The following is a 23,214-nucleotide window of genomic DNA, read 5'->3' on the forward strand; positions in this document are numbered from 1 at the left end:
TTTTATTTAAAAAATTACCAGTTTGAGAAGTTATTTAATGAACCCTAAATTAGTACTTATTATTTGTATTGCATTAGCTCTTGGCTGTCTTGGAGATGGCAGGTGCATTGTGTTAGGATCTCTAGCACACGTAGTACAGGGTGGGTATTTGCTCAGAGATTATACTCTCTCAACAGACAAAACAAGGGGCAGGAAAAAGGAAATGTCACTATCCTGATTTTATAGGTGGTAAACTGAGGCACAGGGAGGGGGCACGGGGTTTGCTGATTTCTATGTCCAGAATCCCAACTCCTCCAGAGGCCCTTCCTGCCTTTGATACTCTGTATCCATGTGCAGGGGCCGGGCATAGCTTTTGGGTTCTTGTGGTTCCGGCCCTGAGCTGGGACTCAGAACATCTAGGGCCCATTCCCAGCTCTGCTACAGACTGTGTGTGTGACCTTGAGCTGTGATAATGTTCCTGCTGGGCAACGCACCTACCCACTCAAGCCCATGAAGTGCGGAGATGGAGGCAGGAAGGGGACTGGCCTCATGGGAGAAGCGGCCAGCCTTCTCCTGGCACGTTAGGCATGGACTGCCAGAGTGCAGGCCCCTTCTGGGTTGGCATCGTGAGGCTTGGGTCTGTACAGCCCTAACCCAGCCAGCTCTGATGGCCATCAGCTGTGAAGAGCTCTGCTCATGCCAAGAAGGCAGCATGGCACCAGAACCCTTAGAGGCCTGTACCCTGTGATCTCCTCTATTCCAAGCTGCTGAAACAGGCCACTCAAGCCCAGCGTGCTAACATTTCTCCTGCTGCCCCCAAGCCACATCACCCTCAGCATCACTGCAAGCTCTAATGCCAGTCAAAAAGGCAATACTGGGCAGCACTGGGGAGGAAATAAACCTGGATGTGGTTAGCCATGTAGAACCAATGGCACCTTTCCAACTACTGCAAATCAAGTGTTTAGCAGGACAGGGGATCGTGGCCAGCAAAGAACCACCACATGAATTATGACAGGCTAAGAGATCCCATGACAAAGACAAAACTTCAAGCGTTATCTGGCATCCCCCTTAGTCCAGCAGCTACCAGAGCAGAACAGTAATACGGAGCACTTGACAGCTGCTACGTGCGGTGCAGATACTAACCAACCCTCACAGCCTCTCCCCAGGAAGTGGGTTGGGTATTAGGATCCCTATTGTTGGGCTCATAGGACTGGCAATTTGCCATAAGGTCACCCAGCGAGCCCATGGCAAAGCCGAAATTAGAATTTAGGAATTCCTGGCTCCCGTCCTCTGCTCCGGCCACTAGACAACAGAGCTCCCCATGCCCACAACCTCTCATAGCGATGTCTAGGGAAGAGAGGAGGGAGACTGGCATTCTATTATTGCTGGGGACCAGCTAGTCCTCGACAGAGAAGAGGCAGGGGTGTGGGGAGAAGATGGGGCGGGTTAGAAAGGAAATGGGGCTGTGGAGGATCTTACTCGAACAAAGATCAGCGCGTTGCAGTCTCCCACTTTATATTTACCCTCTGAGACTTTGATCATGGGAAACTGAGAGGGGCAGGTACAGCAGCCCAGAATCTCTCGCACCTAAGAGAAGGAGGAAATTAAAATATTAAGGGTCAGTGCCACATACAGGAGATGAACCCCCAGCCCACAGCAGAACCAGGAGGTCATAGAATCATAGACTATCAGGGTTGGAAGGGACCTCAGGAGGTCATCTAGTCCCACCCCCGAAGGGAGTTGGGAGGTGACCGGACTCCCAGCCATACACAGCAAGAGTCTGTCTTCTTGAGTGACACCCGGAGCCACCATCAAGAGCAAGCCACGAGCACCCCCAGGAGGGCCACAGCCCCGCACCCACCTGCAAGTGACTCTGGCTACAGGCCCTGGGCGGGAGTAACCCAGGCTGATTTCGGAGACCTGGAGCAGATTGCGGATGTGGTGCCAGGGAGGAAAGGGAGCCAGGTCGGGTTTCTCAGCTTGCCTGGATAGGACTCTGGGTTCAGTCTGCGGGCGAGGAGGACCCAGGCTGGCAGGCCACCTTCTTTTGGACAGAGAGTTCTTCTAAGCAAACAAAGCAGTGCTGCACCACCCTGGCGTGGGCACGGTGATCCCGTGCTGAACCACCCCAGCGCTGTCACTGTACCAGGGAGCCCATGTTAGCCATGGTGCGTGAGAGGGTTACAAATCTACTACCTTCTAGTGACCCAAGGGGCACATCGGAGCCCCCATTACCTCAACACCTTGAATGGATTCACCCTCCCAGCAGCCCAGTGGCATAGACAGGGCTATCACCCCCTTACACAGACAGGACACAAGCAGAGACTCAGAGAACATCTACACAACTGGGCTGGGAGGGGCTATTTAATATTAATTTTCTTTTAAGTGGAAGTTGAGAGTCTCAAGTAATCACAGGACTCCAGGAGCTGGGGCTTTAAGTAAAGCATCAAATATTGGGAGACTGGCACTTAAAAAAAAAAATCATGGTAGAGTTGACGACACTGCATCTGTTGTTTGGGAGCCTGGCAAGCATGCTCAGCACTTTCCATGCCTTCTCATACAAATTGCTTTGGACAGCAGCACAGACATTGTGCCCCTAATTCCCACCACTTACACTTTCTCTCACATACACACACAGGGCCCATTCACGAGCACCAGCAGGGAGGGAGGAAGCCAAGGTTAAAGTGCTCAGCAGCCAAACCCAGCACACAAATACAAGTTTAGAACAGATAAAAAGGCAGAGATCCTGCAGCTTCAGCTCTTTTGCTCCTGAACAAAGAGTTACAAAAAATATTAACCTCACAACAGGTGGAAGGCAGCCAAGCAAGCCAGGGACAGCCAGGAATGGGAAATGGACACATTGTGCAAAGTCTAGCGCCTCCTTTATGAAAACTGCCCATGACGCATTAGCTCTGGTGACCCTTGGACGCCTTGGTTACGCCAAGCTGAAAGGAGTGAGTTCCAGGAAGGCTTGTGTGGGGACAAGGTTCCTGGAGATCCAGCTCTCCATTTCATTCCCTTTCCGCCCTCCCCCCAGGCTTTAACGGTCTTGAGGAATCATCCCCAGCCACAAATCGATCTATTTCCAACCAATCTGGTCTCTCCATGCTACTACTCACCACAGCCACATTGGTCACTGCTCCGTCGCTCAACGGTGGCTTGCAAATGATTCTTTTAATTGGGTTGGATTTTTCCAGCTTCTTCATGCTGGATAATGATAGGGTCGTTCAGCTCATATTTGCTGTTAGAGATCTCAGGACAGGATTGCTCGTTTCTCCTGCTTTTGCTTTTTGGGAGAATTTCAGAAGATACACAGTCTGAGCACTTAGATGCTGTCCGAAAGGGCAACAGGTGCTGTATTGCTAACAAAGGCCTTGTCTACACGCAGGCTTCAATCCAGTATTGGCCACTCTTGCCATGTTATCAAAGGTCTCACCGTATTTGATATTTACTTAACACTCAAGCTCCTGGAATCCCATGATTACATGAGAATCTCAGGTTCCAGTTAATAAAACAAAAATGTAAGTTTCCAGATGTCAGCATGTTGGAGAAAAAGCTTGAAAATGTGATCTGGATGTGACCCAAAGGCTCCACAAACCAGGAGGCAAAGACACAGGCCACAATATTTAAATAATTGTATGACTTTCAAGACAACCTCAGGGGCTTTGGAGACCCCAGCTCAGGATTTTGGAACACATGGGGACAGCAATCCTGTAAAATCAATTTAGCTAGACTAGTGCAAACTGGTGCCACTCTGCTTTCAGTTAGCTTTAAACATATCCATAATTGACTCCCGCTACCTTGAAATAAGGCACTCACACCAAAGTAAGTGTGTCCACACAGGGGCTGGCAGCAGTTTAAGTGCGCTGGTTTAAGTGCAGTGTTCTCAGGCAGATGAGCCCAGTCACCTTTAAAGTGCCCCAACCACCGGTACCTGGGGATTTTGAGCTGGAAGATGCAGTTTACCTAAATCACTCAGCTAGGAAATGGGCTGAGTTCGAACAAAAACACAGATAAGAATCATAGAATATCAGGGTTGGAAGGGACCTCAGGAGGTCATCTAGTCCAACCCCCTGCTCAAAGCAGGACCAACACCAACTAAATCATCCCAGCCAGGGCTTTGTCAAGCCTGACCTTAAAAACCTTTAAGGAAGGAGATTCCACCACCTCCCTAGGTAACGCATTCCAGTGTTTCACCACCCTCTTAGTGAAAAAGTTTTTCCTAATATCCAAACTAAACCTCCCCCACTGCAACTTGAGCAATCCCACCACAGGAAGGGCCTCTGTCTCAATCAACACAGCCTGCCATCAAGCGTCTGCAGCAGGTTCTCTGATTTACCCTGGCTACCACTACTTCCTGGTGCAGCTTCCCCTGGGAAAATGTAAGGGACAGCAACCATCATTGCCCAGAAACTGACGACCCTTTGGGAGCAGATCGTGGCACACGGAGCAGAGGGATTTTGTTGCTAATTAGCAATGCAAAGCACTGAGCCTGACTCCATACTGTCATGCTAGGGCCCGTGGCATTCCAGTGAGACATGACAGGACCTATGGAGTCCCTCTCGCCTCAGGACTTGCAAACCTCTCCTCCATCTGGAATCCCAGCTCGCAGAGCTCAGCACCGGGGAGGGACAGTTCCCGTGGGGGAGGAACAGCCAGCACTGCTGCCCCGCTCCTGCAGCCCAGTGTAGAATTACTGCGAGCACTGGTGGAACCATTCCCAGATTGGCCTATATGGGGAGGGGGGGAGCATCTGTCCTCCAGATGGAAGTGCGCACCATGGGGCTGATTGATCACCACCGTGACAGCTGCATTCCACTAGAACAACAGGGGGAGTTTTGTCTGGCACTTCCCCCACTGAAAGGGCTCCCCGCAACAGGAGAGAGCTTTGCTGAATTCAGAAACCAACTCAGCTCTCGGACCACAGCCGTGTCTACACCGGAGCCTCCAGCCAGCGACCTGTAGCGGATCTAGTTGCACCAAGGCAGAAGGGCAGAGTCCTGCTAACGCTACCCTGTGCGCCAGGGAAGGTTACCGCTGCTTGAAACCAGGGCAGGATGTGCTGCTACAAACTGGCTCTTAGCACCCTTGCCGGTTTGTACTACGGGTTGCCGTCGGTTTGCTGAAGTCAGGGCAACCCCAGCAGAGGTCAGGCTGTAGCTTTCCTGTCAGTTTCAGCATGGTGCACTAAGCAAGGTGGAAGGGAGGGAGAAACTGTTGTTCTATTTTTAAAGGCTTGGCAGGTGCAGGGAGGCCACTGGGCGGCTGTGTGAGTACCTAGATAGACAAAGCTTCACTGCTGAACACAGGAAATTAAGAGAAAATCCCCTGTCAAGCGCCATCTAATCCCCCGTGCTGCAGAGGGCCACAGCTGGAGGCGGTGAGCTGTGGGGCTCCAGGCCACCCCCAGCCCAGCCCTCCCTCTCCACAACGGAATTACACTGCAGCCGGCTCAGCCCACACATGTGGCACTGCTGGCTGGCTGGGCGTCCTCCGGGAAGGCAAGCGTCCCAGCACTGCCATGGGGACTGGCCCTCAACAGCTGTCGGCTCCGGGCCAGAGCCAGAGCGTCAGGGAGAGGCTGGTATTTATAGACCCTTCGAGACAGATCCCAGAACCCAGGGTGAAGTCTGCTGTCATCTTCCACACGGGGGGATGGAGCCCTGTGACATGTAACACAAAACAGATTTCTTACCACTCAGATCAAATGGGACCAAAATCCTCCTGGCCGCAGGCAGCTACAACTTAGCCCCAGCACCATGTATGAATTAACGCAGGGGGCAGCTTGTGTCCCACAAAGCCAGGAAGTTCAGCAGCGAGGAAGGGCCCATGGCGGGTGGGGGGCGCCTCTGTACCACCTCAGCAGCAGGGCTGATGCAACACAGTGGGATCGGTCCTCCTCTCCTCTGGGGAGCTCCACTCAGACCAGGGCCCTCCTCCCTCTAGATTGCAGCTCTTCGGGATCATTCACTTCAGTCCCAAGAAGAGGGTTCTTCCCCACTACCACCCGCTTCCCATTCCCAGCCACTTGCCCACTGACCTGCGGCAGTGACAACTGGACTTGGATTTCCCAGCACGTTCGGGGGGGGGGCGGGGGCGGGGTGTGTCACAACCCCCAAATGCAGATCTGCTTAGCCAGAAGGTTCACAGCCCCCCCCACCCCCTGGCAGCATCTGGGGTGCGAAGTACATGGGAACATCACTGGGGTCTGGCCCTACTGCCCCCACCCTGGCAAGACTCAGCCGTGCTGGCAGAATTCTACCTGCAACTTCCGGTTCAACGCCAATTCTAGGGGCCGCCCTCCGCCCTGAGCCAGTTACCGTGTTTGCTCAGGTCTAATAGCCAGACGGGGCTCCCTTCGGAGCCCATAATGCTTCTAAATTAGGTTGTTGACAGTCTGAGGAGCAAGCCATGAGCCAAGGCGAGGACCACTTGGGTGCCCAGACAAACAGGCGCAAGAGCCTGAATGCCTAAGAGATACTCGTCCCCTGAGGGCTTGGCTTAGTACCGCCACCCCCAGGCTGGAGACCCCTGGGAGCATGGACTCCTTCCCTTCAGCCAAGGCTCCCACATGAAGTCATAGGCAGTTTCCTGTCTGGGACTCTTTCAGCCGAGACCCTCAGCCTTTGATGCCAGAGGAACCAGCTGCTCTGGAGGATGTTAAATAGCTCGTGGCTCTTCCCACACAGGCCCCAGTGACCTTGGTGAGTGGTCACCCTCACGCATACTAGTGTGCTGCACTCCACCCCAGAGCTGGCTGCTTTCTCAGTAGTGCAGCATGTGTCTCGCCAGGTGGGGAAGGAGCCAGACCTGTCACACTTTCCATGCTGTAAATCCAGAGTACCTTTTCCAGCTTAATGAAGGTTTCATGGTGACAAACTCAGAGTACAATTGGCTGCCGGGAAGCAGTGATTTAGCTACTTCCACGTGGCAGAGACACTAAACCCGCCTCCTCCCCCACAAGGGCCTGAGACTCACTGCAAAGGGAGAGCACAGAAGGAAAGAGAGAAGCCCAGGAACTGTCACTTTGCCCTGGGTACCCAGCTCCCTCCCAGCCACTCTCAGGGTGGCACAGACTGAATGGACCCCTGGGGCCAGCAGAGCAGAAGGGGAGAGAGGAGCTGCTAGTGTGGGGAAGCAGCAAGATGCACCCAATAAGAAGGATGGTTTCCAGCACCAGAGGGCAGGGTCTGGCACCATCGTCTTGGCCCTGTAAAACGCCATGTGCCCTGCAGGGAGAAGGAGGCTCGCTCTACAGGAACTCAGCGCTATTCAATGGGAGTCAGCCAGCAGGGTGCAAAGGATTTTAAAGGGTCAGGATGGGTTGATTTCACAAGCACAGCTCTCCTGGCCTCCATTGTCCACTTTGCTGGAGCAGGGGGAAGGGAAAGGGTCATGCAGGTCACCAGACTGATTGCTCTGGCAACCTGGATATACCAAGGCAAGGGTGATCAGACCCCACACTGGAAAGGGGGCCTTGCACGCACTCACACACACGTCCCCCGACGGTGCTGTGAATTCCATGCCAAAGCAAAGGGCACTAAGAGTGCAGTGGAAGAGGGGAGCCGGTCCTGGACGTCTCAGCCCAGAAGCACAGAGTGGGGAAGGCGGGGGGGACGGGGACGACAGCAGTTGTGACAGGGCACTTGTCAAACAAGGGAGTTATTGAGGGGGAGGCTCTGAACTGTCCCTCCCCCACCCCCAGTACAAAGATCCCAGCTATGGAGGATCCAGTTTCCTAAAGCATCTAATGTATTTAGAGGGCACCAATCAGCCCAGCGTCGGAGCACTGTGGAGCCAAGCAGGTAGGAGAGGAGCAGCAGGAGCCCGAGTCACCTGCAGGACTCGGGCAGAGGAAGAGAGTCCCCAGGAAGAGAGACTGTGGCTCAGCTGGGGACAGGAAACTCCTGCCACCTTCCCTACCCCAGGAAGCACCTGGTTAAGGCGGAGGAACTGACGCAAAGCCGTCCTTCGGGGCAAGGGGAAAGCAGGACGGCTCACCTCACCGGGCTCAGAGACATCTGAGAATGGGAATGGGCGACAGGGGACGGATCACTTGATGAGGACCTGTTCTGTTCATTCCCTCTGGGGTCCCTGGCACCGGCCACTGTCCGAAGACAGGATCCTGGGTAGACGGACCTTTGGTCTGACCCAGTCTGGCTGTTCTTATGTCCTGACATGTGAGTGCTGCTTGATGGTCACCCTGAGAGAGGTGGGACAATCCTGCAAACAGCAGGTGGGTTCAACATCTCCAGCAGCAGCATCCGGTACTGGAGCCAGCGTCCAGGGGTGGGACTAGAACCCCCAGCTGGGCTAACACAGGCCTGGAAAGCACCTCCAAGAGGGGAGCGTCCAGTCCCCTGCTCACGCAGGCAATGCCGTCATTTCAAGCCATGCATTAACACACTGGAGCCACAGCGACGCTCTAGGAGCGGAGAGCACGACCGTAGCCTCCTCCAACAGAATCCAGGGCAGACGGTCAGCGGACAGCCGGTTAACCTCATCAGTAAATGGGCACAAGTCTCCTGTGACGGCTGGGCACGGCTTCCCCCAGCCCCAAACAGCGCGCCCAGCTCTGCAGCAACCTGTCAGCACACAGGCAGGTAGAGCTGCAGGCCCTGGGTCACAGTCCTGATCCCTCACTCCACAGCCGCTTGCTAAAGCGGGCTGTGTTTATCCGCAGGGTGTTAACGGCTCTGCTGTTCTCTCACCATTCTTCTTCCAGTGCCACGCTACCAGCTATCCCGCTAACACCACTTCCTTTGCCCCCACCTACCACCCACGGACTCTCCATTCTGCTTTCCCCAGCCACGCAGCTGCCAGCTGATGGCTATATTTGGGAAGGCAGTTTGAAACATGTCTGAATCTCAATGGAGAGAGAGAGCGAGCAAAGTTTATGGCACAGATTACGTAGCAGCCTGCCTCGCTCTGCCCACAACCTGGTGGGCTTTCTAGGACACCTCTATAAATCAAAGCCTTTCAGCTCAAAAAACACTTTACCATGCAGCGAAGAATTTACCCATCCCCATAATGCAGCCACCTCTGGGGTAGGTCATGGCAGCCTTTTAACAGCACACAGCAACACTAGCTGACAGATGAAAATAGGAAGCACAGAGGAACGTGATCGCCAGCTGTAAATGGAAGTGACGATCTGGGAGCAGTGCATTTAGTAGGCAGAGTTTGGTAACAGATTACCAGAGCTTGAGGCACGAATCAGAATCAAATTCCTCACCTGGAGGCGGTGAAGAACGTAACATCTAATGTAGGTCTGAAAAGTGGGCGCGCACAGGGGCTGAGCAAACCGCAGCAGCTTTAGCTCATCTGGAGAACGTGCCCCACAAAAGGTCTGGACCAACTCTCCCCCGCCCGCACTTCAGACAGACACTCAGGTGAAGATGTCAGACCCAGGACACTCAGTGAGTGCTACCACACAGCTCACAGGCAGCTTGAGCTGGAGCCAGGCGGATTTTCTCCCAGTCCTCAGGGAACCAAGTTGCTCTACATTAAACCCTCCATCCTTCCGTACTAACCACATGAGCAGCACCCACCCTCGCTGGAAGGACCCCGCCCGCCTATGCAGCAAGGCCCAATTCTGCAGCGATTCCTCCCCCCAGACAACAGGCTGGACAGGATCAGTGCGTCTCTCCCAGCTCCAGCCAGGCACCTAACCAAATGCAGCCTGATTTTCACAAAACCGGATCCCCGCTGCGTCCCACCAAAGCCAGTGGGAGCTGCTGAATGCTCAGCACCTTTCACAGCCCCGCCACTTCGGTGAGGTGCCCAGAGAGAGAGTGAGGCGCTCACCTTTGAGCCCACAGGGTTTGACAATCAAGCACATACAGATCAATTATAGCCCAGCACTGAGGTGCTCTGGCCCACCGCATGGACAATACTCGGGGACCACCGACACGCCCAGGAGTGCGCCTCTCACGGCAAGATTTGACAGATGGGTCCGACCCACCGAACTCAGATCCAGGCTTCTCCAGACTCGGACAGCACCTCACTGCAGTCCCCCAACCCTTCCTTTCTTCCTTTCCCTCTACCTGTCTCTGTCCCTCCAACCCCAAACCTCTCCATTCAGTCCTCTAGTCCCCCCCACCATCACCAGCAAGTCAGCTGAGGCCGGGTGGCGGAGCTGGTTCCCCTTGTAGCTTTGCCTGAGCTGGAGTCCCTGCCTGGTCAGAGCGATGAAGGCCACTGAAGAGAGCCTGGCACAGTGCGTGGCCAGTGGCCCTGCAGGGCAGAGCTCCCTATGGCCTATGCTGCATTTACAGTTTCACCAAGCAGACACTGGCTGCCACTCCATCATGTGTCATTTCCCGGGGCCCAGCACATGCTCTCCAACTCCCCTCTGGAGCCCCCAACCGATCCCTCGCAAGCCTACAGCTCTCCAGTCGAGTAGCATTGCGCTGGATTACCAAGCGGGTCTGGGACAGGAGACTAAGCAAACCCTTTCCTGCGAACCTGAGGCACTCCACCTACTCCAGTGCAGGCTGGGCAGCAAGAGAGCATTCTTGTCAGACATCGGGTTTTCCTGGAGCAGAACAGCGATGCCAGGTGCTGCTGGCGCCCGGGGCTTTTCTGTCCATAGTAACAAGGACGCGGGGTCAGCCTGCCAGGGGCAGCATTCTGCCCCATCAGTCACACTGCCCCTTTCCACAGTAATACTCCCCTTTCATCGCGTGGGCTCTGTAACCCCCACTGCAATGTAGGTACTATCCCCATTTTACTGACAGGGGAAACTGAGGCACTGTGGGGCTGCAACCTGTCCGTGCAGTGAGTTCTGACTCCCACTGCCTGTGGTAACCACCAGAGAACGCCACCGTCTCCAGCTGCTGCTTGCTGAGACTCTCAGGACTGGAACAGGAGCGAGCATGAGCAGACGCACAGGGTCAGTGGCTGTCGCGAGGTCTGTACACACAGATCTGGGACTGGAAGCAGCCTCCTGCAGGAAGCTTGCTCTCTGCTCCACGCTCCGCCCCACTTCTCATGATGCCCATAAAAGCCCCGGGCATGTCACACGGCTGGTCATTACAAAGCAGAGAAAAATGTATTTAGCCGGCTCTGCTTGGAGGAGGCTTCTTTAAATCTCAGCACAACAGCGTGGTCACATCTCCTCTGGGAACACAGACGGGCAGGGATGCATTGAAACCCCATTCGGTCACCGTAGGCACAACCCTGCAGCCAGCCGTACTCTGATCGCTCCTGCTAGCCTGGGGGTGGATCACTCCCTCCCAGACCCCTACCCTGGGCTGGGGGTGCAGTCACATCATCGCACAGCAAACACCCCTTTAGACCTCCCGCCCCCCGCCCCTGTGAAAGAAGTCAGCCAATGAGTGGCCACCGCAGCAGAAGTCCCCAGTGTGCTCCAAGGTCACCCCCCACCCCAGCAAGCTGGAGACTTAACGCGGAATGGGGGCAGGGAAAGGGTTTACATTAAAAAGGTCTTTGAGATTAGGGAGTCAGGGGAGGTCAGGTTCCCCCTCCTGCTCACCAAGGCTCTGATTAAATGATGTCTCAGTAATCCGGACACACACACACCCTCCTCCTCGGGGCTTCAGGGCTCACCAACAGCAAATGGAAATGGACACACGAGCAGACTCTCAGCTCGTGCTGTCTGCTGGGGGCACCGCTGCTCCAATCACGCTGCCAGCCCTGGGTCTCCCGTCTCCTCCAACGTCCCTTTCCCTCATTCCGAGCCCCTCCTCTACTTCTCCCTCCCTAGCCCCCTGCCCCTCACCTCCCTCCAGGCTGTATCAGACCCAAAGCCAGTGCTGGAATGCAGCTGCCAGGCTCTGGGCTCCCAGCCCGAGGGGAGCTCCCCAGCACAGCCATCCCCTTCATAAGCAGAGCTGGGATGCCTGCTCGAGCTGCTGGGGCTCAGTCCAGCCTCCGGAGTGCTCACGGCCTAGCGCCCACCGCAAAGGGCTCAAGGGAGAGAGCAGAGGCCTCAGCGATCTCTCACCATGGCCACCTCAGTGCCCTCGCCCCTCTCTGTGCACTGCCAGTCTGCTCTCTTGCACTGACACTTGGGAAACTGCCCCATCTCTCTTGTGGGGCAGCAGCGCAGAGCTGGACTTCCCCAGCTGCAGTGCACTCCACGATCATGGGGCCTGGGGACAGCCAAGGCTGCTGGGTGTCCCTGGGGCAATACCCTGTGTTGCTGCTGCCCCCTCACCATTTTCCTGTACCCCCGCTAGCCGTGCCCTCCTTGGAGCTGACCCAACCCCACCAAGTCCGGAACGGATCTTGTGCGTCAGTCCTCCAGAAGCCAGGCCAAGAGCAGCCCAGATGCCTCCTTAGCTCAGTGGAAGCCCCCTTGGAGCAGTGGAACACGGGGCCCCATGGGCATGACCCAAACAGCACACTCCAGCCCAGGGACCTTGCATCGCCAGTGGCCCACTGTGGCTGGCTGGTGGGCACAGCGGGACAGTCTGTGTAGGGCCTCAGAACCCCATGCAGGCCTAGCACGGCTGTGCCGACCATGCTCCTGGATCTCCAGTTGCCCCATCACCAAGACTCTCGTACGAACTTGCTGTTGGAGCAGCTGCAAGCTCCTACCGCACACAGCTGCCGGGTCCTGAGCCAGCAGCCACTGGCTGGTAGAAAGGCTATAATCTCACCCTGCCCTTTAGAGAAGGAAAACATCTTAAATTGGTGCGGAGACAAGAAGTGGGGAAGTCTTGAAGCGAACACCGAAATAGATGGGAAAGCAGAGCCCTACCGCCAGGCGTGGAGTAAATAAATTGAGGCCCTCACTAGACGACCAGAGTTTGCTGCCCTTTCCTGCTCCTGAAGGCCAAGATCGCCTCATCTGCCTCACGAGGTTCCTCTCCATGCCTATTGGCAGGGAAGCTGCAAATATGGTGCCCAGACTAGACACAGCGCCCTCTCCTGCTAGAGAAAGCTTCTTTCCCACCAGGCCTCAGGGCACCCCCACTTAGCAACGCCAGGCGCTCCCCCTTGGCAGCAGGTTCCTATGCCTACTGCCTGCTGCAGGATGGCCCTTCATGGGGAGTAGGGGAGGAAGACTGCCAGCCAGCATTGAGCTCCACAGGGTCGCTTGCAGGGCCAGAAGAAAAGCCTGCCACCACCTGTGGGTGGCCGTCGCATCACCATAGAGCCAGGAGGCTGATGACTGTCTCGTCATCGGGGCAGAGCCTCATGGTCCCGTTACCCAGCCCCCAGGTGGATTCCAAGAGGCAGCAGATCTAGCCTGGGCAATGGGAAGCCAGTGTCCCGTTCCCTAAACACTGCACTTCTGCTCCCCACGGCAGAGAGGCGCAGCCCTCCTGCACTCGCTGCACGCCTGGCAAAAGCGGCACACACACACCAGTGGCAACAGCGTCTGTGGGCGGCCAGCACGAGGCCGCAGCACGCACAATGCCATTACACCCCCAACACCGCTAGCCACCAGCCTCTGCCGCAGCCCAGCTGCGATTAGCCCTGCCAGCCATCCCCCCGCAAGGCCGGAAGTTGCTAGAGGGACATCAGCACAAACGCACAACCCACCATTACAACTATAAAACACTTGACAAGGAGCAACTCCGGTCGCTTGGCTGGCTGCTCCCCAACCCTGCAGCGAATGAAATCGGGTGGGGAATCAACAGGATCCATGGTGCTTTCGGCTGGGAACAGGAGGCAGGACCCAGCAGCTCGATCTGCAGCCAGACAGATTTTCTCCCAGTCATCAGGTTGAAAGCATGTTGCTCTGTATCCCTCCGTCCTTTCATACTAGCCACATGACCAGCACCCACCCTCACTGGAAGGAACCCCGCCGGCCTATGCTGCAAGGCCCAATTCTGCAGTGATTCCCCACTCCCAGGCAACAGGCCGGACAGGATCAGTGTGTCTCTCCTAACTCCAGGCAGCTTCATTACACCAGCAGAGAGCAGAGCTGAGGGAGGAAACAGCAGCTGGGACATGGTTTCCTTAAACCCAGTATTACATGGCCCAGCCCAGGCCTCAGAGGAAGGATGGTCCAGTGGTTAGGCTGCTATCCTGAGATTTGGGAGACCAGGGCTCAATTCCCTGACCTGGCACAGATTCCCTGTGTGACTTGGAGGGCATCTCTCTCTCTGGGCCTACGTTTCCCCTCTGTACTCTGGAGAGAACAGCCCTGTCCTACAGGGGGGTGTAGGGATAAATCCATTATAGATTGTGAAGTGCTTGATACAGTGGTGATGGGGGCCAGAGAAGAACCATAGATACACCCCACACCCGGCAAACATGCCCTGCAGCAGCTGGCATCCATTTAAGCCCCTAGCACCCAGAATGCACCGCATCCCACCGAAGCCTTATCAGCGCCCAAGAATACACTAAGCAAAGTCACTGCCAACAAAGAGAGGAGCTGGAGGTTCCCGGGTTATGGCTGGGCAGGCAGAGAGCGGTGATCACTACAACTAACGGGCTAGGAGGTATGCACATCCTATCACAGCTGCTGCTGGCCCTGCCGCGAGGACGGGTGTCTCATCCACCCACTGTGTCTGGGCTTTGACTGCAAGCTCTGCCGAGCAGGGGCTGTCATGTAGGATAAGTCAAGGGGGCCCAGCAGAGTTGCTACTATAAGGACAGGACTCCATGCCCAACACCCTGGGTACAGGCCCAGCAGCAAGGGCTGACCCCTCTAGGGTCAGATGAACAGTTCCATCCCTGCTTCATCTCTAGGGGAGTGCATGGCGCAACCCCAGGGATGGAGCTCTAAGGTCCCACCCCTGCCCTCACTTGCTTCTGCAAATCTCTCAGCAGAGAATCCAGGGCGGAAAGCTCACAAGAGAGCAGGCTTGCACCCACCACGCCCTCCTGCTTGCAGCCTGGCTGGGAAAACCCTGGCAAACTGCTTCCCTGTTGCATTTCTGCTTCTGACCAGAATCAGGAAGTACCCAGCCTCGCGTGGGAGCAGTGGCATTTGGCAGCTGTTAGATTCTCGAGTGGAGACTGCTTGGATTCAAGGACAGCTCCTCTTAGCCCCCAGCCCAGGAGCCGCCAGATGGCTGAGGACATCAGTGTTCCACTCCTGGCTCTAACACCAACTCAACCTTTCACCATGCTCAGGCCTTGCCCCGTGCCTCAGTTTCCCCACTGAGTCGGGAGGGTTGATTGCTGTCTCTGCAGATGTCAAGTGCCGAGGCCGAGCCCCGCGCAGGCCCAGGAGCGGGCTAGCGGAGCAGGGCGCAGGGGTGGCACTTGGAGAGCAGCATTAACAAGCTCTGGTTGTGCCGCAAGCATTCACTCCCCAGTGAGTGAGACTCGCCATCCCGGGCCATGCCAGGTGAGAGCATCACAAAACCCCACTGCCTGCCCCGACCTCGCCGCTCTTCCTGTCCATGCCCCAGCTCCTTCCAAGCACCAGTCGGGCCAGGTGGCTGCACTGCTGCGGACGAAACCTTGGGCTGGGATTCGACTGTCCCAGAACTGCCAGCAGTCCCGGGAAACTGCAACTGCCATAGCTACCCTCATCAGCTGGCCCTCCCGCCCCATCCCACAATGCAGTGCGCTCTGGTTAGAAACAGCCCCAAAGCCCCCTGTTCCCAGCAGCACTGCTAAGCACTATGGGATAGATGCCTTGGGAGCCCCAGATTAAGGAATTTTGGGGCCGAATAATACGGAAATTGGGGGGCCCCTCACCTTTCATAAACTAGACAGCAAAGCACTCACCACATATATCCCTGCCCACAGACCCCAGAATGCCCCCCTCCCCACCCCACACACAGGCCCCCAAATGCCCCTCCCACTCCACATGTATCCCCCTACAACCCTCCCCTAACTCCCACATATCCCTGCAGCCCTGACATACACCCCACTCACCGCAGTCCCCAACATCTCCCATTACTCACCCCACTGCTCCCACCATCCCCACCACCCTTCAACATTCCCCAGCCCCCTGATCCTCCCTAACTCATGCCCCCAAAGGGTCCACTCACCCCACAGCCCACCAACAACTCAGCCCCAACCCCCAGGACCTGCCTGGACCTTCACCAGCAAAGCGCCCGCCCCCATCTCAGTGCTTAGCTGCTGTCCCAGGCTAGAGTGGCTGGTCCCCATGCAGCCGCTCAGCAACTGTGTGTACCCCCATCGCTCCCTGCACTCACATGGCCCAGTGCTACTCGGGTTTGATCCACAACAGACGAGGGGCTAGGCCACTCTGAGTCAGTGGCGTTATGAGCTGGCGTACGGGTCGCAGTGCCGCTCAGTTCTGGGCTCTCTCCCCTGGGGTGCGGGCCCCGGGCCAACACACCAAGTGCACATGGGTTAATGTGGGCCAGCCTGGAATGCCCAGGCCCACATCGGAACAGTGCTGTCAGGACAGAGGGCCCCTCACACTACAGAGCAGCACAGAAGGCCTTAAACCAGGTGGAACCGGCCCCCCTAGGATTCCTCCTACACAGGGACTTCCCCAGGGCAATCAAGGCTCAGCACCAGCCCAACTTCCAGCCCTCAGGTAGGGGTCAGCCCTGAGGAGCAATTCACTGAGAATCAGGCTCAGCCCCCCAGGTGTGACACACAGACCCACTGCAAGGGGGAGAGAAACCAGGGTTTCCCCAGGCTGACTCCCCTGCACCAGCAGCTTCCTCACTTAGTAGCGCCTCTCCCACGAGCAGGCCCCAGAAGTCTGCAGGCTGCTCTCTCTGCCTACAACCCCTGCACAGCCACTCCCTGGTTTGCTTTGTGAAATGGGCGTGGCGCACCTTGGGAAGAACCGGCATTTCTGCATGTTTCCCCTTGAGAAGCTATAAAGCAAACTCCAGGTCTAAAAATAAAGCCAGTGATTTATCCAAGGGCTTAATTTCAGCCTGTGTACTTTGGGAGAGAGAGACTGCTTCGGCAACCACAGGGCCAGCTCTGAAAGCAGAATTCAGGACCTGCAGCTCCCGGGGCTGGGAGATACTTAGAGATCTCCGTTTGTCATATTCCCTCGGCCCCTGGCTTCAGCAGAACCCCACCAGCCCCTGCTTTCCACCCTGGCCCGACACTAGGCTTCGAACAAAGTCCAGACTGGGAGAAGAGCTGTTTTCTCTAGATGGGAAAATTTGTGATGAAGCTGCAGCTGAGCAGAGAGAGACCCTTGTCGTTGGATTCATCTCCCAGGGCAGCCCTAGGCCTCCATTAGAGATGGGCACTGGCCGCACAGCTCTGACCCACAGCCTGGCTTTGCCAGAGCTTGCTGGGATGTCAGGATGTTCCCATCAGTGGGTGCCAGGAGTCCCTTTTGAGAACTAATAAATAAAGCAAGCAGCAAGATCAAAATCCTCACAGATAGAAAAGGTACCAAGGGAACCAGACGGGTGATTACACAAGTTAGATTTTCCTCTAAGGGGAATCACGTCCCTCACCCACACGGACAACTTTCCGGGAGGTATTTGGCTTTGCTATTGGACCACTTTGCCCTTTCAACTGAGCATACCCCGGGGTGGCATGTTAACAGCTTTAGAGCCTGCAGCCCTTGTCACTGACTAGAATGAGACTTACCCGCCCCAGGGGCGGAGAGGTGGCAAGAAGAGGAAATAGTGGCTCCCTATAGGAGCCCATACTCCAGCATGGTTGGCCCTCTTTGCTACATTTGACTCAGCAGTGAAATAGTTAGAGACGCTGCAGTCAACTTAAAATGTGGCCCAAAATGGCAATCCTGAAAAAAGCTTTTATAAAAGCCCAGAGACCAACAGAAATGCTGCCCAACTCAACACACGCTCCAGTGGAAAATGCTGCCTTTGTTCCACAAGCCAGCCCTGCTGCCCCAGGCACCCAAACCCAGCTGCAAGACGAACTGGCAAGCCAAAGAGCCACCTGCACTGATGTCCAGCCAGCGTCTGAGAGAGGGGAAGAAAGCAAACAGACCACAAATAGAAAAGGAGGACTTGTGGCACCTTAGAGACTAACCAATTTATTTGAGCATGAGCTTTCGTGAGCTACAGCTCAGAATGCATCTGAGGAAGTGAGCTGCAACTCCGGAAAGCTCATGCTCAAATAAATTGGTTAGTCTCTAAGGTGCCACACGTCCTCCTGTTCTTTTTGCGAATACCGACTAACCCGGCTGCTGCTCTGAGACCACAAATAGCTTTCACTCATCTAAGACATCATTAGTCACAGAGACAGGAGTTTGCTTTCAATGCATTTTTAAGGTGGCACTGCCCCTTTAAGGATGCTGACACTTTGCCATCAGGTTTCAGAGTTAATGCCACAGGGAGATGGATGGGAGAAATTCACTGCAGAGCGGTTTCTCAGCCAGCACTGCTTTGGAGCCCATGCAGAATGACTGCTTCCCAGACATAAGGGGTTAACAACTTAATTTTTAAAGACAGTGGAAGTTTAAAGCCTGCCAGAACCATTGGTGTGGCCAGAGAATCACCGGTTTGGTGCATCCCCACACGCCAGCTCAGTCCGACACCCACCCCCGCAGACCGGGTGGTGGCGCACTTCCCCGATGCCCCACTCGGCTGCAAGCACGGCTCACGCTTGGCCTGGCACACCCATCCCTGGGACGGGAAGGCTCAGTCAGTGCCACGGACTACCCCATCCTCTCTGCCCAGCGGGCCAGTCACAACGGGGGTTTGTTAGGATGCAGACAACTCCTGTCCTCCCCATTCCCATGGGTCACCACAGTGCCATCAGAGGGGCAACTTCTCACCAATAACCTGGGGCCAATTCCATCTGCCCATTGGAGGTGGAAGGCCCCACGCTCCCCCATCACCAAAGCCTCCAAGCTACACAGCACTCCCGTCTCCATATTTGAAGAGATCTCTGTTCGAACTCTTCCCCCGTGCTATCCGAGGTCTGCCTGCCATGATCCCCCTCAGTTATAACTTAGATAATTTTTTCACTTCAAGGTCCAAGAGACACAGACATGGTTTTCATCTCGAGGCCAAAAGACCAAAACCATCAAGACACTTGATCATGGCCTTGAATAGGCCAAGAGACTACTTAATACACCACGTGATAGTCCCCTTCCCACCCAGCACATCTTTGTGGGTGGGACTGGGGACCAGATGGGAGAATGAACCAGGCCTACAGATGCTCTAAGCAAGGAGAGTAGAAATAAATTGGGGTGGGAGGAAATGTAACCACTGGTGGGTGGAGAGAACCAATGCCTTCCAGTTACCTCCCCCACATACAACGCTGAAGTGGCTTAGATCACTAGGAGAGCCACATTGGGTAATGGTGGGAGGAGAGGGTCTCATGTTGCTTGTAAGTTACCTGGGGGCACACAATACCAACAAAATGGAACAGTCTCTCACCAGCTCATCCAGGTTCTTGAGGTCACACAAGGAGATTCTCTGCGGCCTGCTAGGGTAGACAGGTGACTCAGGGCCCAGGTCTCGGTTATCCTCCTGGGTTTCCAGCCCCCCATAGGCTATCTGATCCCTCATTTCCTCCTCAATCTCCTGCTCCATCTGGATCAGCATGGGGGCCAGCATCCCAAACTTGGAGCCCCTCCTGGCGACCTCCAGAAGGCACAGGACGAAGTTCTTCTCATTCTTCTTCAGCACCAGGTCATTGGTTTCGAACATCAGCACGTCCTGGATGCCCAGGTCCTGCCGGCACCACTGGATGAAATTGGAGATGTTGTCCCTGGCGATGAAGGAGCCAGGCACCACATTCTTGGCCTGGTAGACAACCTCATTCTGGGGCACCCTCATGTGGGCGGCAGCTTCTGGGTGCTGCTGCTGGTACTCCAGAGCAATGCGGTTGACGTTGTTGGCATGTTGGCAGAGATCACACCCGGTCTCCAGGGTCTCCATGAAATTCTCCACCTGGACATCCCAGCCATAGAGGATGTTGAGCCACTCAGCTAGGTCCTCCTTCATGGCATAGAGATACTCCTCACTGGACCGGAAAGGCCGGATGCTCTTGGAAGCTGCAGACTGGATGTTGCTCAGCTCAGCCATCTTGCATCCCGTCCCTGGGCGTCACTTCAGCGAGAAGATGACACACATTAGAGACAGAGAAAAGCAGAGAAATTACCACTCCTTCCTCACCTCTCCAGTGAGCTGGAAGCTATGCCCAGCTCCTCCTATGTAGCAGACAAGTCCAACAACGGGAACAGATTGCATCATCGGGATCCAGATGCCAGCTATTGCGTGGAAGTAGCATGGTCCCATGGGCAGGGCTGGTGTCACTTTGGGCAAGTTCCTTCCCTTCCCCTCTGTGCCTCAGTTTCCCAAATCTGTAAATTGGGGGCTGTGAGGCACACCCCACATGCATGAAGTGCTTTGAGGTCTTGGGACCTGATTTCCAGGAGTATTCAGCAACCCTGAATCCCACTTACTTCATCTGAAATTGCAAGTCCTCAGCACCTCTGCAAACAGGGCCCATCACCCAGTATCTTTAGCTCAGGTGACACTCTGAAGCTTTCGTCTCATGGCCCCTTCCCTCTGCTCTGCCCTCATTCCTCCTGTTGGGTCGGGGAGACCATGCAGGTCAGCAGACTCTGGGAATATTTCCAGCCCTTGGTCATCAGTTATTTTTTAACTAAGGGAACAAGGAGCCGGTGAGCTGGTCACCAGCCATTGAATAGAGGGGAGACACCCCTGTGGCCAGGCCTGGCCTGCCCTGAGTGAGGAAGTGGCAGGAGCCAGTTGGGTTTCAGGACCGTATTCACCGGCTCCTTTCAGGTGCCTAACAAGCCGCTCTGGGCTGCAGCCCTTGTGCAAGGGTGACTCACAGCCGGCCTTCGCCAGCCGAGCTGCGGCCCATATTCAGAGCTCGGAGCGCTTGGGCCTAGGGGGCTCGAGGCGCTTTTCCGAGACGGGGAAGGAGGGGTGCTGCATCCTGGCCAAGCACGAGGACGGGCCTTAGGGAAGGGCCATGCAAGATACACCCGGCAGCTGCAGCGGAGCCCTTTGCGAAGCATGGAGCTCGGAGCGGGCTGCCGAGCTCCTTCCCCAGCCAGACCGAGAGGCAGCCGCTGCAGCTGCCCAGCTCCCCGGCGCAGGGCAGGGCCCAGGGAAGGGGAGAGAGGTGGGCGCTGCTTACCTGAGTCACCATCCTCCCTGCCCCTCTCCCCCGCCGGCGCCGGCCGCTAGCGATCGTCCGAGCAGCCGGGGCAGAGGGAGCTCGGCCGGGGGGCGGCGGGGCAGAGCCGCGCAGCCCTGGGGAGCCGGGGCTCGCCGGAGGGAGACTCACCCTCGTCCTCGCCGGAGCCTCCGCCGCCAACGCCTCGACGAGGTTCAATCTGCCAGGGCTGAGCCTCGCCCGGGAGCAGCCCGGCTCCGGGGGCGCCCGGAGTTTCCCGGGGCCGGTTCGCGTCCGTCCCCGGGCGGGCAGTTCGGCGGCGCCCGCTCGCTGTGGAAACTCCCCGCCGCCCTCAGCTCGCCGCCGGCTCCAGCCGCCAGAGGCCGGGGCACAAAGGCGGCGGGCCGCCCACTTGGCTCCGGAGCCGGCCCAGGCGGGGCTGCGCCCGCTGTTAAAGCGGCAGCGGCGCGTTCCTCCCGGGCGCGACTGGCCGGGGGCCGCTTTGTGCCGGGGAGGAAATCGGGGGATTTTCAGCCAGTCCCGGGATGGGCGCGGGGCAGCGACCCGTGCTGGGCAATGGCCGGAAGCCGGGTTAAATCCCTTCTGTGGCTCTCAGTGGCGAGGGCGCAACGCCCTGCCTGCAGAACCGGGCTAGTGGCGGCCCCGATCCTGCCAACTGCTCCGCGCCAATGGACCCTCAGTGCCTACGGCTAGTCTGGGGGATCGGCACCGTGCCACGACCTGGGGACTTTGCTACGGCCCCTTGAGACCTGCAGAGGAAAAGCCATAGATGCAGCAGACTGGGAGGCAGGAGACTTGGGGTCTATTTTCAGATCTGCTGTGGAGTCGCTAGGTGGCCTTGTGCCTCAGTTTCCCTAACCCTAACCCTGGGCAAAATGATAGGTGGCTTTGTAACACGCTCTAGGGTCTACCGCTGAAAGGTGCCACTGAAGTGCTGAGTGTTATTAGAGACATAACTATTAGCACAATATATTCTAACAGTGATCCCTGGCTTGCACCAAGGACCTGAACCCAGCTGCTTTGCGCAGTTGCAGAACTGGCATTTGCAAGATCTAGTTTCTCTTCCAATTTAAAAAAGAAAAACAAGCAAAACACTTCTCCCTGGAATCTCAGTGTCAAGAAGGCATCTCGGGTTTGTTAAGGATGGCCAAGCTAGGCATCAGTTTTGAGCTAGGAGCCTGCCATGAGGTTTCACCTCAGCTGGGCTCTTAGGAACAGGTCTCCCACCCTGAGGTTGCAAAGGTTGGTTCTGGACATGAAGAGGCTGTGTCTTTAAGATATTAAATGATCTAATTCTTCCTGCCTGTGACACAGCCGTTCACCATTATTTGTCAGCCACTGAGTCATGATCTCATTGTCAAGTTTAAATATTTAATCGACTGGCAACTGCACAAAGAACTCTACAGCAGTTTGCAAGTAAGAGCCGATGTTTGAAAACAAGACTCAGTTGGGAGCTTTTGTAAAGAGGAGAAAAGCTGCGTTCTTGAAGGGAAGGTGACTTCCTGTAACTGGAGGTTCTTTGAGATGTGTGTGCCCTATCTGGATTCCAAACGCGGGTGCGCATACATGCCTTGCGCCGGAGCTGATCACAGTCGCGTCCGTTGATCCACATGTGCATTGGGTGTCGACCGCATGGCATGTCCAAAGCTTTAAGAGGCTACACATGTCAGTGCCGCTCCCTCTTACCTGGAAGCAAGGGAACACACAGCAGAGAGATGGAGGGCAGGATTGGAATCCAGGCAGGGACCGCACATCTCGAAGAACCTCCAGTTACAGTAACTAACTTTCTCTTCTTCTTCAAGTGCTGGTCCCTCGGTGGGTTCCAAACATGGGAGAGTAGCGAGCAGTGGTCAGTGAGGAAGTGGGCAGGAGGGCTCTGTAGGATAGTGTGTGACCGACTGCTGCATCCATATCAATGGCAGGGGTGATGGCGTAATGGGCAGAAAAGGTGTGGATGGAGGTCCAGGTGGCTGCCCTACAAATGTCATGCCACGGGACAGCCACGAGGAAGGCCAGCATAGAGCGGACTGTGACCCCCAGAGGCAGGAGACACAGGAAAGCGCACAGCAGTTGTCAATACACCAGCTGATCCATTGAGAGAGTCACTGTGAAGAGAGTGCGTGACCCTGGCAGCATTCAGCAATGGTGATGAAGAGTTGAAGAGATACACAGAAGGGGTGGGCACGCTGAAGGTAATAGGCCTTAGGGTAAAAGGTTTAGGGTGGAAGGTTGGGAGGTGCACACTCTGGTTAAGTTTCAGAGTAA

At 55.9% G+C, this 23,214-nt stretch overlaps 1 protein-coding gene across 4 annotated transcripts in view; it reads right to left on the reverse strand.

Annotated features, from left to right (window-relative positions):
• Positions 1-21,348, reverse strand: part of GAS2L1 (growth arrest specific 2 like 1) — a 35,776-nt gene extending 14,428 nt beyond the window's left edge. The window contains exons 1-4 of one of the 4 annotated variants that reach the window (XM_073312849.1): positions 20,950-21,348; positions 20,243-20,368; positions 19,212-19,886; positions 1,459-1,566 (exon numbers count right to left, since the gene is read on the reverse strand). In XM_073312849.1, coding sequence (XP_073168950.1) covers positions 1,459-1,566; positions 19,212-19,862 — 759 coding nt within the window. In that variant the 5' untranslated portion in view covers positions 19,863-19,886; positions 20,243-20,368; positions 20,950-21,348. The remainder of the gene's footprint in view (positions 1-1,458; positions 1,567-19,211; positions 19,887-20,242; positions 20,369-20,949) is intronic. The other 3 variants (XM_073312850.1, XM_073312848.1, XM_073312851.1) reach the window with 3 other exon arrangements.
• Positions 21,349-23,214: the final 1,866 nt, after the last annotated feature.

Source organism: Lepidochelys kempii, chromosome 15, assembly GCF_965140265.1.
Source record: "Lepidochelys kempii isolate rLepKem1 chromosome 15, rLepKem1.hap2, whole genome shotgun sequence".
In the NCBI taxonomy this organism is placed as follows: domain Eukaryota; kingdom Metazoa; phylum Chordata; order Testudines; family Cheloniidae; genus Lepidochelys; species Lepidochelys kempii.